Here is a 19,736-nt window from a genome sequence, read left to right as displayed (position 1 = left end):
GGTGTGAATCAGTGTTCACTACCTTTTTAAAGGTGTGTATTTTATTTTATGCACTATTTTTTTTTCAAGGTATTTGTAATATGCAGTTTTGAAAGGAAGATGTTTTGAGGTCTTGTGTTGTCAAAAGCTTCTTGGGTATTGACAGCCAAAGTATGTTCTCATCACTGTTTCCGTTCCTGTACATGTGATTTCTTGCCATTTTCTAACAAAATGTGTACAAAAAGCATAGGCTCTCTAAAGTGCCACATGGATTTTGACACTTGACATCACCCAGCTGCAAAAAAAAAAAAAAATAGTATGTTGGCAAGTGCTAAAAGTGCAATGAACCCTTTTTTTTTTTTTTTTTTGCGGTGAGAGATTTTTAAAGGGGTTGTAAACCCTAGCGCTTTTTCACCTCTGCATTCTATGCATTGAGGTGAAAAACCACCTGTAATGCTGCAGCCCCCCCCCCCAAGCCCCCATTTTACTTGTACCCCCTCTATCTCACGCTGGGGACGAGCACACCAGCATAAACTAGTGTCTCGGGTCCTGATTGGATGGATTGATAGTCGCTCAGCCATTGGCTCCCGCTGCTGTCAAATCCAATGACGTAGGCGCCAGTGTGCGGGGCCGACTTTCTTTCTCTGAATAGACGCAGGAGCAGGACATGGGAGCGAGCCCCCACGGGTGTCCACGAAGGAGAGCGCTTCTCCGACAGGGCATTCGAGAAGAGGAGCAGCCAGGAGCGCTGCTGAGGGACCCCAGAAGAGGAGGATCAGGGCCACTGTGCAAAACCAACTGCACAGCAGAGGTAAGTATGAAATGTTTTAATTCGTTTTTTGTTTTTTAAATCCCTGAACCCCTTTTTAACTGCTGTCTGTGTTCCCCTAGGAAGATTAACCCTATTTGTCCAGGTTACCATTGTAACATGTACAGGAAGTAGTAGGAAAACCAAAATGTGGAGTCAATAGAACAGGATGCCAAGAATATTTTTCACCACCTGAAGCCGCATCTGCACCTGTGCTTAGGGACATGGGGCAGTGGACTGTCTTGACAGCAATTCTGGGAGATTATGTCCAAGTCCTCATTCACGTAGGATATACTAGAATGCTACTCGGCATTTACTTTAATGCTACCTTACTTTAATGCTAATTGCATGTTCAGTGGGGCCTGTGGGTACAGAAACGTTCTTAAAAATGAATGCTCCTGTGCTAAGTTGCATTTATATGAATGGACACCATTGAAAACAATGTGATTTCCCTTATTGTGCCAATCTGTGCTTCTCAAGCCTCATCTGAAATCACACTAGTGTGAACCAGACATTTTTAATTGCTTAGCACAGCCCCTCTCTCTCCTTGTTAAAGCCCTCTGCTTTTCTTTGAGTGCCTATTCCCTCTGATGGCAGCTTTTTGTACATAACCTTTTATTTTGCTGCCAGGGAGGAGCTAAGGAAAATATGTAATTAACGGACAGCTTTGTCAGCTAGTGCTGCTCTTGTGACATTCAAGACTGCAGCGGTCTCAGGCCTTTTAGATCTCTACACAAGGGGGTTTTTACAATTGAATAACAAACCTAAAATAAGTTTAAATTCAGGAATAATCTTATGGGAAGACTTGACATAGTCTGGTGACAGCATCTCTTTAGTTGTCATTTTGGGGTAAATCCTACAATGGGGGTCCCTGTACTGATAACTGTTAGAGGCGGAGTACTTTTCACTTTTTAGAGAGATTTCCAGCTTGGGAAGTGACTGGCGATCTCCCTAATGGGACGCAGACAAAAAAAGTGGCATGTTTTTACCCAATCCCTACTCGAATACAAAAAAAATTGTAAAAATAAACTCATTTAACATTATATTTAGAATTTTAAGCTTTCCTTTTTAATTCTGAATTCACATTCGCGCACAAATTCAAATCTGCATTTCTGTAGCTGGAATGACAGGTGCATGTGAAAAGCAGCCGTAGCCATCCAGGACTCTTCGCATAGCTAGTGATTACGTGCAGTGCTTCAAGTCACAATCATTTTGTCCCTAACCACTGGTAATTTCTGGCTGTGTGAACAGTGGCTGTCGTTTTGTAATATTGTGTTATATGGGCTGAGCAGCTGCATCTTTGTACCTACCTGTCATTTCAGCCATAGGAATTTTTAGTTTGCCACTGAAGTTCACAGCGTGTGCTGATTGCCCATGTCAAAGCCACATATTCGCCAGAACTGTTTCACTATGCCTTGTAATGTGATCATTCTTTAATAAAGATTTTGACATAATTGACAAATATGTGCGTTTAGTCTGTGATGTAGCCAGTGGCAGCTGGTTGCTGCCGCAGCACCCGTTACTCCTAAAGCCTTATCCAGGTAAAGTGTGCGATGGGAGTATTGATACTAATCGCCCATATGACTGCACACTAAAGCTTATCTAATGATTTTTGTGCTCCAAATTTCAGGCAAGAAGCAGGAGGCTGATGAATCCGGGTGTGAGGCTTCTATGGAAGAAGATCTAGTTAAGGTAAAATTATATACAAAATTCTCTAATCTGTAATTAAGAAATTATCATTTTTGTTTTGAAGCGAAAACAAATAATGGAAGTTATTTTAATTTAGGTCTACACAGTGAGATGTATTTGTTTAAATATTGCAAGGTTTAACCACTTCAATACAGGGCATTTTCACCCCCTTCCTGCCCAGGCCAATTTTCAGCTTTCAGCGCTGTCACACTTTGAATTACAATTGCCCGGTTATGTGACGTTGTACCCAAATTACATTTTGATTGTCGTTTTTTTCCTCACAAATAGAGCTTACTTTTGTGGTATTTGATCAACTCCTGTTTTTTTTTTTTTTTTTTTGCGCTATAAACAAAAAAAGTGACAAAAAAAAAAAAAACACTTTTTGCTTTTAATATCCCAATTTAAAAAATAAAAACTATTTTTTTCCCTCAGTTTAGGCAATATGTATTCTCTACATATTTTTGGTAAAAACAAAATCCCAATAAACGTGTATGGATTGGTTTGCACAATTATAGCATCTACTAAATAGGGGATAGATTTGTCATCTTTAAAAAAAAAAAATTTTTTTTTTTCTTTTTTATCGTGACTATGACATTGCGGTGGACAGATCGGACACTTTTGACACTATTTTGGGACCATTGACATTTAAAAAGCGACCAGTGCTATAAAAATGCACTGATTACTGTATAAATGTGACTGGCAGGAAGGGGTTGACACTAGGGGGTGCTGAAGGGGTTAAATGTGTGTCCTAGGGAATGATTCTAACTGGGAGGAGGGGACTGATGAGGGGAGGAGACCGATCGGTGTTCCTTTGTACAAGGAACATACGATCAGTTCTCCACTCCCCTGACAGGATTCGTATCTGTGTCTTTACACACTGATCCACGTCCCTGCTCTGTGATGAGCAATCGCGGGCGCCCAGGGGACATCGCAGACACCGGGCAGGCCTATGGGGTCCCCAGTGATGCAGCGAACGCGCGCTCTCCACAATGCTGGGAAGCCGGGGACGTCATATGACTCCTGCCCTGAGGGACGAAGGGTTCCTGCCGCTGTCATTTTACTATACGGCAGTAGGCAACTGTTTAAAGTTGGCTATGCTTTGGAAACTTTCCTCCTGTTCTCAATGGCTAAGCTTTCTTGGTATTGAAAGAGAATAGATATGACACTTTGTTTTATGGCAAAATAGTTTGCAGAAGCTATTCTATCAAGATTCTCTCAAAGTATTGGAGTTGGAAGAGATCATCTTATTAAAATGTACAAGTTTACACTATTTTTGTAAAATTTTTTTTTTTTTTTTAATTGGTAATTAAAGAATAGGCTAGTGAACTTATTGCCTGAGTTGTATACAGAGCCTATGATTTTCATATAAGCCTTAGCAGGGACATCGAAGAGCAAGATGTGTTAAGGACTTAAGCTTGTATAAGACTCCATTCACACTTGAGCACAGCAATTTACTGCTATTTTTTTTTATTTATTTTTTAAAGCGTATTTACAAACATTTTTAAGCCTTTTAGAAGTTTTACAAGCTTTTTGTTCAGCCAAAAGAATGCCCTAGGGGAAGGAGAGTGAGAGGACATTGGGGGGGGGGGGGGAGAGCCATTATTTAAGTCGGGCGTTCCTATTGAAGTCTATGGGGCCAAAAAAACACTTGTAATCTGCCAAAAAGGAGCGCATGTACTTTTTTGAGTGACAGGTGTTTTGCTTCAGGCCACAAAAGGCTCATATGTGAACAGGGGCCATTGAATTAATTGGGATTTGGCTTGTTGAGCGTTTTAGAGCTTCAAGGAACAAATCGCACAGGTGTGAACGGAGCCTAAGAGCAGTGGGGTTGATTTACTAAAACTGGAGAGTGCATAAGCTGGTGCAGCTCTGCATAGAAATCAATTGGCTTCCAGTTTTTTTTGTCAAAGCTTAAAGGGTAAGTTCACCTTTTTACAGAAAATTATGTAAGGTGAACTTGCAAAGGACCCCCTCCTTGCTCCCGCTGACCTGGACTGTGGCAATCTCCATTTCTGAGCCCCGGTATATCCGCGTTGGCAGTCCGGGGCTTGGAAATCCCCTCTGCAACCACATATGTTCTTCCCAGCTGACGGGATGGGCCATGCGGCTGCTGATTGGTCGGTGCCACCCCAGTAACAGCGCTAACCAATTAGAATGCTCCATAATGTCCCTCCTGACAATGTACGTTTTGGACATTCAGCTGAGGGGATTTCTAAGCCCCAGACTCCTGACGTGGATTTACCAGGGCTCAGAACAGGAGATTACTGTGGTCCAGGTCAGCGGGGACTGGTCGGGGTGAGGAGGGGGTCCTGTGTAAGTTCCGTTAACCTTCGAGATTTTTCTGTAAAGGTGAACTTTCACTTTAATTGAGCATGCTGAAGTTAGAAGCTGGCTACTATGTACAACTGCACCAGATTTTTCACTCTTCAGTTTTAGTAAACCAACCCCAGTGTGTTGCAAGCTTTGAAGCTTCTAAAGCACCATTCTTTCCAGTTTGGACAGCTTAAAAGTCTTTACTGCAGAGGCAATGGCTGGGGCAGGAATTGTACCCCTGCCGCTTTCATTGGGATCTACCCACATGCCCAATGCAATCCATTCAAGTGATAGGTGCCAATCTGCAATCGCCTAGCAAAACCCATGCTATGCACACTGTTGGCTTGCACTAGTGTAGGGTTTAGGGTGTTAAGGCGGGCAGTAAGTGTCCTCTCTACCTATCAAATGCTCTGAAGAGTAATTCAAACCCAGACCGCTCTTCAGAGTGGAAAGCTAGTGTGAACGATCACTAAATGCTTGCTATATACACTGCTTTGAATTGAGCAAGCTGAAGCTTTTAATTTTTTTTTTTTTCTGTTTACCTTATAAATGGAGAAAAGTAAGACCTAAGGCCTGAGTGGGACTTTAGATGAGGCAATACTAACATTTACCTCCATCCCCAGTACGTTTGAGCAAAAAAAGGAAAAATAATTGGTGGGACTTTAAATGAAGCACATAACTAAGTCAGACGAGCCAATCCATGTAGAACATAATTTATTACAAAGGACATACATACACATATAGGGTAATAAAAGTAATACAATCATAAATAATATTGAATCTCATTGGATAAATAGCATTCCTAGATAGTTCATGATAAAACAAATGTCTCAACATAATGTGCATGGTAATATGGTATTAGGTCTCAGTATGAAAAAACCTGAACAATACATAATATAGAGCACTTGTCTCGACATCTTGTTACATGATAGTAGACTTATGGTATGTAAACTCCAATTGTAATGGTAGCATGTAGGTATAGTAACAATGAAGAATTGGTTCGTTCTTATAGACTTCAATAAGGTAAAAATTTGGCCTAGAAACTGTGACATAGCATCGTAAAAAAGCTCTACGCGTTTCGTGGCTACATTACCACTCGTCAGGAGCAGATGCATGATTTTAGAGGTATCTATAATGAAAAATGCCAAAGAAAAAATATAAGAGATAATAATAACAAATAGAGCAAAAAAGAGAAAGAAAGAGGGAGAGCATAAATGTCCCAAACACTCTCACCTATCTATAACATATGAGTACGACTGGTGATGATATTAATGGTAGAAGGCACTGCAGAAAACGCCGTCCCTGCAGTGCCTTCTACCATTAATATCATCACCAGTCGTACTCATATGTTATAGATAGGTGAGAGTGTTTGGGACATTTATGCTCTCCCTCTTTCTTTCTCTTTTTTGCTCTATTTGTTATTATTATCTCTTATATTTTTTCTTTGGCATTTTTCATTATAGATACCTCTAAAATCATGCATCTGCTCCTGACGAGTGGTAATGTAGCCACGAAACGCGTAGAGCTTTTTTACGATGCTATGTCACAGTTTCTAGGCCAAATTTTTACCTTATTGAAGTCTATAAGAACGAACCAATTCTTCATTGTTACTATACCTACATGCTACCATTACAATTGGAGTTTACATACCATAAGTCTACTATTATGTAACAAGATGTCGAGACAAGTGCTCTATATTATGTATTGTTCAGGTTTTTTCATACTGAGACCTAATACCGTATTACCATGCACATTATGTTGAGACATTTGTTTTATCATGACCTATCTAGGAATGCTATTTATCCAATGAGATTCAATATTATTTATGATTGTATTACTTTTATTACCCTATATGTGTATGTATGCCCTTTGTAATAAATTATTATGTTCTACATGGATTGGCTCGTCTGACTTAGTTATGTGCTTCATTTAAAGTCCCACCAATTATTTTTCCTTTTTTTACCTTTTTATAAATGGGTTTAACTAGAAAGTTTGGCATGTAAGCTTGCTGCTTTGACCTAGTTAAATTTGAAGTGCAGCAGATTTTCTATCATGTTAAACCTGCAGCTAGAGAAACATTTAGTTTTGGTCTAAAAATTCTAGGATCTGCGTTTTGTGGATAAACTGCTTCCCTGGTCTGTTGCATGACAATTTAAGGTCTTGCATGCAGCAAATGTAGTTTTCAGATTATGCTTTCCCCTATTCCACTTGGGTTTTCTTGATTTTCTGCACATATTTAAAGAGGGACTGCAGTCTGCTCACATAATTTGTAATAAAAACATTTTTGCCATTCTGAGCTTCCCTCCAACCACTTTGCATATTAATTTTTATATATACTGATTCTGTACTTGCCAAATATGCTGCAGAAATCTCCCTTCACTGAGTCTGGCTGCAATCATTTTAACTGTGGGCAGCTGAAGCTGCTGCCTCTTCACTTCCTGGATACACACACCCACACCCACACCTCTTATGACTCATCCCCTCTCCTGTCAAACTGCATGATGTCATAAGCCTTGACTGATGACCAGATAAAGAGGAAGAGGGCTGTATAAGGTATTTACTGGCAGAAGAAATTAAATTGTTTTACCATCCAAAGTTAAAACAACAAGAGCAGAAGATTTAATAGGTGGAAAGATGAAAAATGACTGAAGGTCCGCTTTAAATGGGGCTACCTTTTTTAATGAACGGAAGACCCTTTTTTAAATGTGTGACAGTTTACTCTAGCTGAGGTCTCTGTTCTTGCACTAAAGCTGATAAACTAAAGTATAAGCAGCTCCAAGGCTGATGAACGATTTAACAATTCCTCCATTTAGGCCTAATCGATTAAACTCAACCCCTTGCAGAAACAGCAGTGCAGAAGAGGGTTCTACCACCAATGAAAGTAGAAATTCCAATGGACATTGGTGAAAATGTTTTTTCTTTTGGTTGGTGTAGACGATCTAGATGACATCAAGTGGACATTTCAACAAGACTTCTTTCAAAATGTGTGAAGATGAACTGTCCTATCTGCTTTACTTCGTCTACACTGTGCCACAATGTCCTGGTCATCCATCATTTTGCTTTTTGTTCTGTACTTTTTAGGTGTGTGTTTTGTTTTTTTTTTTAATTTATTTTTTATTTATTTATTTATTTCTGCCTACGTTGTGTGACATTTTGGCTCTTTAAGAGAAACCTGAAACATGGGGATAATGTAGGGTAAGGGCTTCTGTTCACTTTTTTAAAAGGTACAAGGCTGAGAAGTGCTTAAAAGTATCCACTATACAATTTTGAACATGCCCAACAAGGTAACCAGCATGATCAGCACCAGATTATAATCTTCCAAGTTTGTAACAAGTTGACAAACTAATTCCGACCCGCTTGCAGTTAAAGGGTAAGCAAGGTTTTCTCAAAACATGAGATTCACATTGTTTGCCTTTTTCAAAAAAGGAATTTGAGCTGGAGTCTCAGGATGTAAGTGACCAAGATGATAGTGATGAAGTAAAGGATACTGAGGAGCATGATGAAGAAAATTCTAAGTCTGTCACAGTGCTATCCCCAGAAGGCATGACGTGCAATGAATCGCAGCCTGTCCCTGCAGAAGAAGACTCTGAAAAAGAACCTCAAAACCAAGTATGCTGAGTGGTTACTTTGAAATCACAGTACAATCATATATTTACTTCGTGGCTGCAAATTGAGTTTTAAATTGCTCTGCTGTGGGTGTTTTGAATATGAGCAACAAGGGTATTCCTCTATATAATTTTGCTTTTTTTTTCTTTTGTATTGTTTGCTTTGAAAATCTTAAAACTGAAAAATTCTATTTGGCGGCGGGGTTCTGCTTTTTTACTCTTTTTCCTGATTACTTTAATTTTATGAAGCTTTGAAACTTTTGCATTGGGGACATTTCCTTTTCAATTCCTTTCCTATAGACACAACAGTAATGGATCTGAAATCTCTGCAAAATGTTGTCACTCATTGTTTCAACATCTCCCTAACAGTGATACCATTGCCATTTAAAAATATAAATCTTTTTTGTATATTAAAGAGACACAAACGTTATGGTTTTCAGTAATTGAATTCAGACAGTGAAACTCATATTTAAATTACACACAGATTGATATTTTTCAAATATTTCTTTCTTTAATTTTGCTTATGGGTTACAGCTACTGAAAACCCATAATTCGGTATCTCAGAAAATTGTATCGTATGCAATATATATATATATATATATATATATATATATATATATATATATATATATATATATATATATATATATATATATATATACATACACACATACACATACACATACACACATACACATACACACACACACACCTGCAGTGTGGCATGGAGGCATTCAGCCTGTGGCACTGCTGGGGAGTTATGGAAGACCAGCTTGCTTTTGATAGGGCATTCAGCTCATCTGTATTGTTGGGTCTGGTGGCTCATCTTCCTCTTGACAATACCCCACAGATTCTCTCTCTAAGGCCTCTTTCACACTGGAGCGGTGGGGGCGTCGGCGGTACAACAGCGCTATTTTTTAGCGCTGCTGTACCGTCGTTCTTGCAGCGGTATTCGGCCGCTAGCGGTGCGGTTTTAACCCCCGCTGGTGGCCGAAAAAGGGTTAAAATCCCTCGTACAGCACGGCTATAGCCGCGCTGTCCCATTGATTTCAATGGGCAGGAGTGGTGAAGGAGCGGTGAATACACCGCTCCAAAAAAGCGGTTTGCAGGACTTTTTTCACCGCCCAGCCTGCGCACCGCTTCAGTGTGAAAGCCCTCGGGCTTTCACACTGAACAAACAGCGGAGGCTGTTTAGGGGCGGTTTGCAGGTGGTATTTTTAGCGCAATACCACCTGCAAACCGCCCCAGTGTGAAAGGGGTCTAAGGTTTAGGTCAAGCGAGTTTGCTGGCCAATAGAGCACGGTGATTCCATGATCATTAAACCAGGTATTGGTACTTTTGGCAGTGTGGGCAGGTGCTAAGTCCAGCTGCCAAATGAAATCCGCATCTCCATAAAGCTGGTCAGCAGAGGAAAGCATGAAGTGCTCTAGAATTTCCTAGTAGAGGGCTGCACTGAATTAGTCCACTGTATTTTATCAAGTCTAAACGCCAACAGAAGACATTGCTCCCTAAATCATCACTGACTGTGGAAACTTCACACTGGACCTCATGTAACTTTGATTCTGTGCCTCTCCACTTTTCCTCCAGACTCTGGGACCTTGATTTCTGAATGAAATGAAACATTTGCCACCATCAGTAATAATTTAGGGAGCCATGTTGTCTGCTGGTGTTGGTCCACTGTGTTTTATCAAGCCCAAAGTCAGTGCAGCCTTCTACCAGGTAACTCTAGAGCACTTAAAGCTTCCCTCTGCTGACCAGCTTTATGGAGATCCTGATTTCATTTGCCAGCAGGACTTTACACCTGCCCACACTGCCAAAAGTACCAATACCTGGTTTAATCATGGTATTGCTGTGCTTTATTGGCCAGCAAACTCTCCTGACCGAAACCCCATAGAGAATCTGTGGGGTATAGTTGAGAGGAAGATGAGGCACCAGACCCAACAATGCAGATGAGCTGAAGGCTGCTATCAAAGCAACCTGGGCTTCCATAACACCTCAGCAGTGCCACAGGTGGATAACCTTCATGCCGCATTGATGCCCCGACCAAGTATTGAGTGTATACTATACTGTACATTGACATACTTTTCAGTAAGCCAACATTTCTGTATTAAAAATCTTTTTTTTTTTTTTTTTCTTGTGTAGTAATCTAATTTTCGGAGATACTGAATTTTGGGTTTTCACTAGCTGTAAGCCAAAATCCTCCAAAATGAAAAGGGAAATGCTTGAGATCTTATCCCTCATAAATTATGAGTTTGACTTTTTGAATTGAATTACTGAAATTTCCTTTTTGATTTCAGATTGTTCTATTTGTATGTGGGTGTGCACACCTACCCCATCACAAAGCTTAGTCACGTTTGTGACAGTTCCTGGTTTTTGCCTTTTATCTCCTGCATGCTCATTGGACAATGAACCAGCCTCATCACACCTCTCTAGTAAGAGAAGAGGTGAAGTTTAAGGCAGCAAAGGTTAACCGGGAACAAGTAAGGTTATCTTCTGGGTGTGCAATTTGAAAGAGGAATTCAGTCACTTTGGCTGGAAAAAAACATTAACCTTGATTTGTTGGTGTGCATAGGGTTTTGCTTGTAACTCCTCTGTAAGCTCTTGCGGTATGGCTCACATAAATTCCCTATGCTTTTTTGCAGCTTTTGAGATAGGTGTTTTTTTTTTTTTTTTTGTTTTTTTTTTATGTATGCATTTGGTTTTATTGCCTATCCACATAAGCTTTTCTTTATGTCCATGTAATTTGTTTTTTAAATTGGTAACTGTACATATGTTCTGTTGCTGGTATAATAATGGCATATGTGGATTATGATTTTATTTTTTTATGTTGTGTGGTGGGTGTGGGTTTTTTATTTTTTACTCTGGCATTTTATTTCCAAAATCATTAGTTTGCTGGTTTTTGTAATGTTATAAAAATGTGTAGCTGGCAGGAGAACTTGTAGGTGTGACTAACATCTTAAAAGACCTAAAGCCCGTACACACAAGCTGAATGTCGCGCGGCATCGGCAGGTTCAGTAGAAACCTGCCGGCATTTGGCCTGTGTGTACCGAAGCCAGTCCGACAGCTGACTTCTGACGAAGGGGCGTGGCCGAGAATGGGAGCACTGATCGGAGTGTTGTTGCTGGGGGTTGTCCCCCCCTGTCAGGGCACAATAGAACAGTAGGGGAGATCGCTGTATTAAGATTGTCAGTACAGCACATTTTAAAGGGAAATTCAATGTACATGACTTAACTTGGGAATCGGGCAGCTAATTTGCCAAAATTTTGTGAGTTGGTGCTTTTTAATTATTATTCCCTCCGAATGCATAAATTATTTGCTTTCTACATGAGTTAAAGGAAAAACTTAACGGTTTTTAAAAAGGTTATCTGAGAAATGTGTAAACGTGTTTGTTTTATGATTGGGAAATATAAAACGTTTTTAATATACAGTTGAAGCTAGGATTATTATTTATTTATTTTTTTTTTATATTTAATCCAGCGGGCTAAACCAAAAAATAGCTTTCAGATCACCGACCTCCCCTGCTGAGCTGATGTATTCTGAACAGCCCACCCCTGAGCCAGCCAAACCCCCTGATGTCATGTAAATGAGTAGAATGCTTCCCGTAGTTCATTAAAACCAAAGAATAAAATTGTATTTAATTAAAAAAACGCTCACCATACTGTTAATTGCATTGTACAGTGGGGAAAATAATTATTTGATCCCCTGCAGATTTAGCAAGTTTGCCCACTTACAAAGGAATGAAGGCTCTATCATTTTATTATAGGTGTATTTTAACCACTTACTAACCCGGCCAATTCTGACACTTCGCTCCTACATGTAAAAATCATCATTTTTTTGCTAGAAAATTACACAGAACCCCTAAACATTGTATATGGTGTTTTTTTTTTTTTTTTTTTTTTTTTTTTTTATATAGCAGAGACCCTAGAGAATACAATGGCGGTCATTGCAACTTTTTATCTCGCACGATATTTGCGCAGAAATTTTTTCAAGCGTCGTGTTTTTTTTTTTAATTTTTTAATTTATTTATTTTTTTAAATAAGTTTCATGCTTTAAACAGTAAACGGTGAAGTTGGCCCGTGTGTGGTGTTGTGTGTGTGTGTGTGTGTGTTTTTTTTTTTTTTTTTGCATAATGTGAAAGATGAAGTTGCGCCAAGTAAATAGAAACCTAACATGTCACGCTTAAAAATTGCACAAGCTCGTGGAATGGCGCAAAACTCCATCACTTAAAAATCCCCATAGGCGATGCTTTAAACATTTTTACTGGTTACATGTTTTGAGTTACAGAGGAGGTCTAGGGCTAGAATTATTGCTCTTGCTCTAACGTTCGCGGCGACACCTCACATGTGTGGTTTTTACAGTTTTCGTATGTGGACGGGACTTGCATCTGCGTGCGATTACACGGGGACAGGGGCACTTAAAACTTTTTTTTTTTTTTTTTATTTATTTTACTTAAACTTTAATTAGACACTTTATTAAAAAAAGAAATTGTTTTGATCACTTTTATTAATATGGCATGACAGTGAGATATGGGGTCAGTAAGACCCTACATCTCACCTCTAGGCTGGTCTGCCGGAAATCTCTATGGTGGACATCTGGCGAATGCGTTCTCCGACTCACCGATTGCAGACCCGCCGCTATGATCGTTCTTATGGTGTAGGGCAGGGATATGCAATTAGTGGACCTCCAGCTGTAGCAGAACTACAAGTCCCATGAGGCATAGCAAGACTCTGACAGCCACAAGCATGATACCCAGAGGCATGATGGGAATTGTAGTTTTGCAACAGCTGGAGATCCGCTAATTGCATATCCCTGGTGTAGGGGATCGCCGGCTGAAAACTGAATGATGCCTCTAGCTGTAGGCATTATTCAGATATACCCCCACAAACTCAGGACGTCCTACGGTCGGCAAGTGGTTAAGTGATGACTATCAACCTAAAATCCAGAAAAAACACATGATACAAATATTAAAGATTGAGTTGCAGTTCAGTGGGTAAAATAAGTACTTGATCCCCCAAACAAAACATGACTTCGTGCTTGGTGGAGAAACCCTTGTTGGCAAGCACAGAGTTAAGATGTTTCTGGTAGTTAATCACCAGGTTTGCACACCTCTCAGGGGGAGATTGTGGTCCACTCGTCACAGATCTACTCTAAACCCTTAGGGCCCTTTCACACGGACGTGTCCGGTTACGGGCTCCGCTTTGTTCAGCAGGTTATCGCTCCGTCAATCCCCACTGAGCAGGCATATAAGGGGTCTGTCTATGCACACTGTGCAGGGACCGACCTGTCAGAGTGCCACTCTCCTCTATGGGGGATCGGGTGAAGACGGACCGTAGAATCCGTTTTCATAAGTAGGGTTTTCTTCTGTCACACTTTAGCGGATCGGAGCTGGTCGGATGACAGCAAACATGTCACCACTGACATCCGTCGCTCCATAGACCTGTATGTAGCGTCCGTTCAGGTCCGCGTAAAAAAACTGACAGGTGGACCTGAATGGTCTGCCCGTGTGAAAAGGGCCTTAAGGTTTCTTGGTTGCTGCTTTGCAACTTGAAGTTCAGCTCCCGCCTTTGGGTTTTTTTTTTTTTTTTTGTAGGCTTAAGGTCTGGAGACTGGCTAGGCCACTCCATGACCTTAATGTGCTTCAGCCACTCCTTTGTTGCCTTGGCGATTTTATTTTGGGTCACTGTCATGCTGGGAGACCCATCCATGACCCATCTTCAGTGTTCTGGCTGAGGGAAGAAGGTTCTCATCCAAGATGTTACAATACTTGGGCCCCGTCCATTGGCCCCTTAAAGCGAGATTCCGGCCAGGATAAAAAAAAAAAAAAAAAATTAAGTCAGCAGCTACAAACACTGTAGCTGCTGACTTTAAATAAGTAGACTTGCCTGTCTTGGGTGCCCGCGATGTCGGCCACCCGAGGCTGACCCGTCCCTCGGCTGTCGAGTCCCGGCACCGCCATCCTATGTAACGGAAACAGGCGGTGGTGCCTTGCGGCTTCACTGACAGTTTCCTACTGCGCACGATCTGTGAATGGCCCCGTGGTTTTCTTGGAACACACACAGTTCCCAGAAGGCAACGGGGCCGCTCACCGAGGAGCAGGACACGCCGCGGAATAGGAAGACTGCCTAGCAACAAGGGTTCAGGTAAGTTTAAAAATTTTTTTTTTCAAATGTTTTTTTTTATTTCTTTTACGATTTTTTTTTTTTTTCATGCAATTTTTTATTTTAGGGTGGCCCTCCACTTTAAGTTGGTCTGTATCTTTTAGCAGAGAAAAACCCCTAAAGCATCATGTTTCCACCTCAAAGCTTGACTGCAGGGATGGTGTTCTTGGTCATAGCATATTTCTTCTAAACACGGCGAGCCCCCTTCTTCAAGAAGGCTCATGAACATCTAAATGATTCAGAGAAGGACTGGGATAAAGTACTGTGGTCAGATAAGACCAAAATTTAGCTTTTAGTTAAAAACATTTATTTATTTTTTTGCTAGAAAATTACTTAGAACCCCCAAACATCCTTTATCTTTCACAAAAAAATGTTACGCCGAGTAAATTGATACCCAACATGTCACGCTTAAAAATTGCGCCCGCTCGTGGAATGGCGACAAACTTTTACCCTTAAAAACTTCCGTGGACGACGTTTAAAAAATTCTACAGTTTGCATGTTTTGCGTTACAGAAGAGGTCTAGGGCTAGAATTATTGCTCTCGCTCTACTAATCGCGGCGATACCTTACATGTGTGGTTTGAACACCGTTTTCATATGCGGGCGCTACTCACGTATGTGTTCGCTTCTGCACGCGAGCTCCGAGGGACTGGGCGCGTTTAAAAAAAAATTTTTTTTTTTTTTACCTTTTTTTTATTTTTACACTGTTTTTATTCCTATTACAAGTAATGTAAACACCCCTTTTAATAGAAAAAAAGCATGACATGGCCTCTTAAATATGAGATCTGTGGTCAAAAAGACCTCGGATCTCATATTTACACTAATATGCAGTTAAAAAAAAAAATTGTCATTTAAAAAAAGGGGGGGAAAAAAGACCCTTTAAGAGCTATGGGCCGAAGTGACATTTTGACGTCCCTTCCGCCCTGCAGTGTCATGGAGACGGGTGTGGGCCATCTTCCCCTCATCTCCATTCACAGCCAGAACAAGGACCGGATCGCCTCTGCCGACGGCTCTGGTATGCAGCGAAAGGAACCAGTTCGGGGGGGGGGGGCCTCTCCCGCCGCCGATTAAAAGTGATCTTGCAGCGAACCCGCCACAGAGAACACTTTTATCTTGTACTGGACTGCTGGCCGAATATGGGAATACCAGGGTTATGGCAGCTAGCTGCTGCTATAACAACGATATCCGTCCTCAAAGTGAGGACGTACATCGGCGTGCGACGGTCCGGAAGTGGTTAAACTGTTGAAAGTTCAGCGAAAAAATTTTTTTTTTTCCCCTCCCCCCACTCTTCCTGTTCCAACACTGCAGTGAAGTCTGGGCATACAGCTAATTGGAGGAAAGGCACACCCCCTCTCATAGGTAGACACTTTCAGGGCTCTGCTAATCTACATATAGCATTCTCCCCAACACAACTCGGGCTGCTTTTATCGCCTGCATGTTTTATAGCACAGTGCTTGTGCTGTGTAATTTGGCCCCCTTTAATACCAAAAAAAAAAAACCTGGCTGATCCTGCCTGACTCTACCCCTCCCCATAAGCTGATTACGGTGTGTCATGGCTGCTAAGCCATGACACCGTGGTCAGCGTATGTGCCTCCATCATCCGCAGCCCTGTTTTTGTCCTCTCCTTCGTCCTCTCCCCCCTCCCTGTCCTTGTGTCAGCGCCCACCCCCTCCACTCCTTCTGCTCTCATTAATTAATCTAAAATGCTCTTATCCCCTCTGTAATTGAACAAAGGCACCTGTACCTATAACACAGCGGCTCCCAGCGATCGCATGACTCCCCTCTTTCTCTCTTTCTCTTTCTTTCTCTCTTTCTCTCGGCCCTGCCTGCTAGAGTTGTCAGCCGAGCCGAGGAGTCACCTGATCGCTGGCAGACGCTGTGTTATAGGTACAGATGAGCATATTTTTTTTTATATGGCACGGGCAGTTATTGTTATATTACAGAGGGGATAGGAGCTTTTTATAGAAGTGGGTTAACAACCACTTTAAGATTTCTAGAAGATCTGTTAAAAAGAGTGGACCAAAATCCCTCCTCCAGATGTGTGCAAACCTGGTAACCAACTGCAAGAAAAGTCTTACCTCTGTGCTTGGCAGCAAGTGTTTCTCCACCAAGTACTAAGCCATTGTTTGCTTGGGCGTCAAATACTTATTTTGCTCACTGAACTGCAACTTAATTTAGAACATTTGTATCATGTTTTTTCTGTATTTTTGGTTGATATTCTGTCAATATCACTTAAAATACACCTTAAAACAAACATTATAGATCCTTCATTTCTTTTAAGTGGGCAAGCTTAGAAAATCTGCAGGGGATTCAATTTCCCCACTGTAGCATATAATGTAAAGCATATAAACCATAACCGCAAAAGGTACACAAGACTTGGCAAGCTTCCGAGATCTCACCACCACACTTGGCACAGTCTGACATCACTACCAGTTATGTCACTTTGACCTACATCACTCCCTGCTCACGCCCAGTGGCATCCTGACGTGTTTAGTCTGTTTAGTCTTTTTCACAAGCTATCTATTCTCAAAGTTGGTAAAGACTAAACCTGTTGTGATGCTGTTTGATTTGAGCAGGAAGTGACGCAAGGCCCCTTTCACACGAATGGACCGTTCAGGTCCGCCTGTCAGTTTTGTCGGCAGCTCATACGGTTAACAGCTCGGGGGCTGCTTGCTGCCCCCGTGCTTGTGATGACATCTGTTGCATGGAATCCGGTTTCCCTCTTGAGTATATGTCCATCAAAGTTCTTTTTAGCTGCTTCAGTGTGATTGGTTCCTCTGTTATGTTGGCTGAGTTTTTCCCTACAGTCCTGCAAGGCTTCATGGGCCAAATCACCCAGTTATTTGCTCACTTACCACAGATGCCTCAAGTGCTCTCCACTCCTCCAGGATAACTGAGCTTGAGGGTTTCTTGGATATTAGTTGCTAAAACTTTCCATTCTGAGTCATTCCAGTCTTTTTTTACTGATGAGCGAGCCCCTGAGGCATCACAGTCCGATGCTGTTATTCCCAAATTCTTAAGTTGGGTGACTGTTGCAGTTTTTGTACAAACTTATCGAGACTTTACGCCTGTCGCTTCGAGTCCCATTTTTTGGATCCAGCAGTGTCTACCATACCAGTAGAGGATGCACTTGTCTTAAAGTGTTTCTACATTCACTATATCCAGTCTTCCATAATACACAACATGGAAATGGTAGTCATTTTTGTAAATATAAACAGCTTAATACCTTTTATTCTCATCAGCATTTTATAGCAGTGTTGTGATTTTTCTATCAGTATCACTGGTTAATCTTGGCGTTTTCATTCTCCTTTTGACTGTCATATGAGGCTGGATGACCCCTGCCTCTGTCTGGACAGCACTGAATGGCCCTGTGCCAAAAACCCCCCCAAAAAAGATCTAGCACTGCACAAAAAACGGAGCATGTGCAGACTTGCCACTACTGCTCTGTAGTAGTATGGCTGATGGATTGGGGTCAGTAAAAAAGGCTCAGGGAAGTCCAGGATTAAATGGCCTTTTTACACAATGCGGAAGATTAACCCCTTATGTTCCACAGTGAGTATAACGAACATGCTTTACTGCATTTACACACTGATTTTACGGTTGTGGGTTTAGTAACACTTAAACTAGGGCTGCAACTAAAGATTATTTTCATAATCGATTAGTTGTCTGATTGTTTCGATTAATCGGTTAATAACCTTTAAAAAAAAAAAAAAGTGTGGTGTATAATTTAGTTAAATTTTAAAAAAACTATTTATTCCTAAATATCTTTATGCGCATGGGGTAAATATAATTAATCAACTATATGGTTAGGGAGTAAAATCTTTAATTCTCTCTAAGAATAACAGACAGAAGAGATATACTCTATATACTATTAGAGGTTGAATCTGGACTCGGGTCAAATTTTTTTATTTAAAGAAAAAAAAATTCTAGACTGTTTTTTGCAGATTTTCAAACAGAACTGTAATACATGGTTTTCTGCAGCTTTTCCATTGGAGTATATTGAACCAAAAAAAGCACCGATTTGCATTAAAAAAAGGTCCTTTCCAAATACACAGCAGCTGAAAAAAGCATAGATGTGAATGTTAAATGAACTGTAGTGCATTTCTGCAAAAAGCACCAAAAAACACATGGGTGGGAACCTGACCTAAGACATTTAGTAACATAATGGAGTTAAAAAAAATAAAAAATAAAAAATTTGGTTTTTTTTACTATGTAAAAGTAATATTTACAGTAGAGATTAATTGCTCTTTTTGTACAATATAGGGCTAATTTTAGCTTTTTTTTAAACCCCATTATGTTATTGGCCGATTAATCGATTATGAAAATATTAATCGATTAGTTATCGATTAGTAGTTTCAGCCCTAACTTAAACCAACGGGCACATCAGCATTTCTTTCTCTTTGTGATCCCTTCACTGCCAGTTTGTGGCCCTGCTCTTTTTGGCTATGTGTCTGCACCTTGGGTATTCATCAATGTGCTGTGTTGGTGTTGGCCCTACTGTGCTCTTGTTGCATCTCTATTGGGGAATACCTAGATGACCTGTTGATGGAATAGTTGATGTGTACTCTGTTGGACAACTTGCCTGTGGCTATCCAGATGTTACAGTGGCTCAGATGGATCCTGAACCTTCAGAAATTGGTTTCTGGAACCAACTGCAGGATTTTGACATAGCTCAGGCCAAAGTATTTCTTCCACCTCCAAACCCTGCAGTCTAGGCATCGTCTGACTTTCTGCTAATGCGTGAAATTCTTGAGCCTAATGGTAGCTTCCTTCCTTTTTTTTTTTGGCAGTCACACTTGCTCAATTAATATACATATCTCTACAAAACTACTTTGTTGTGAGATGTGTCAATCAAGCCTCTGTAAGGATAGATTTATTTGCACTATATGCCAGGTTGGCTCTGGAATCTGGCTCTAGGATCAGCAAAGTCTGTCTTGTCTTCTGGAAGGTGATCACTACTGATAGAGTCCTGGGCACCCTTTAATGATAGAGGTTCCTACAATGCTAAAGGCTACTTCTCTTCTGGGCTATCATAAGACCTGGAAGACGTTTTGTGTGCATCTGTTTTCCCACCCTAGCGTTTTCTCCGTGGGAAGAATTCACTCCTTCCTGCGGTTGGGTCTAGACCAGCCTTTTGGCTGTCAGCAGAATAAAGGGCAAGGATTCTGCCCTTTCTGTCTAGTTTC

At 40.9% G+C, this 19,736-nt stretch overlaps 1 protein-coding gene across 5 annotated transcripts in view; it reads left to right on the top strand.

The window, feature by feature from the left end:
• SLTM (SAFB like transcription modulator) overlaps nucleotides 1-19,736 on the top strand; it is a 214,329-nt gene that overhangs the window by 103,809 nt on the left and 90,784 nt on the right. For 4 of the 5 annotated variants that reach the window (XM_073618821.1, XM_073618819.1, XM_073618818.1 and 1 more), the window contains 2 exons: nucleotides 2,418-2,479; nucleotides 8,216-8,398. In XM_073618821.1, the coding sequence (XP_073474922.1) occupies nucleotides 2,418-2,479; nucleotides 8,216-8,398 (245 nt within the window). The remainder of the gene's footprint in view (nucleotides 1-2,417; nucleotides 2,480-8,215; nucleotides 8,399-19,736) is intronic. The other variant, XM_073618820.1, reaches the window with a different exon arrangement.

Source organism: Aquarana catesbeiana, linkage group LG03 (assembly GCF_042186555.1).
Source record: "Aquarana catesbeiana isolate 2022-GZ linkage group LG03, ASM4218655v1, whole genome shotgun sequence".
Taxonomy (NCBI): Eukaryota; Metazoa; Chordata; class Amphibia; order Anura; family Ranidae; genus Aquarana; species Aquarana catesbeiana.
Note: the sequence above shows the minus strand (reverse complement) of the source record. Positions and strands in the feature narration are given on the sequence as shown.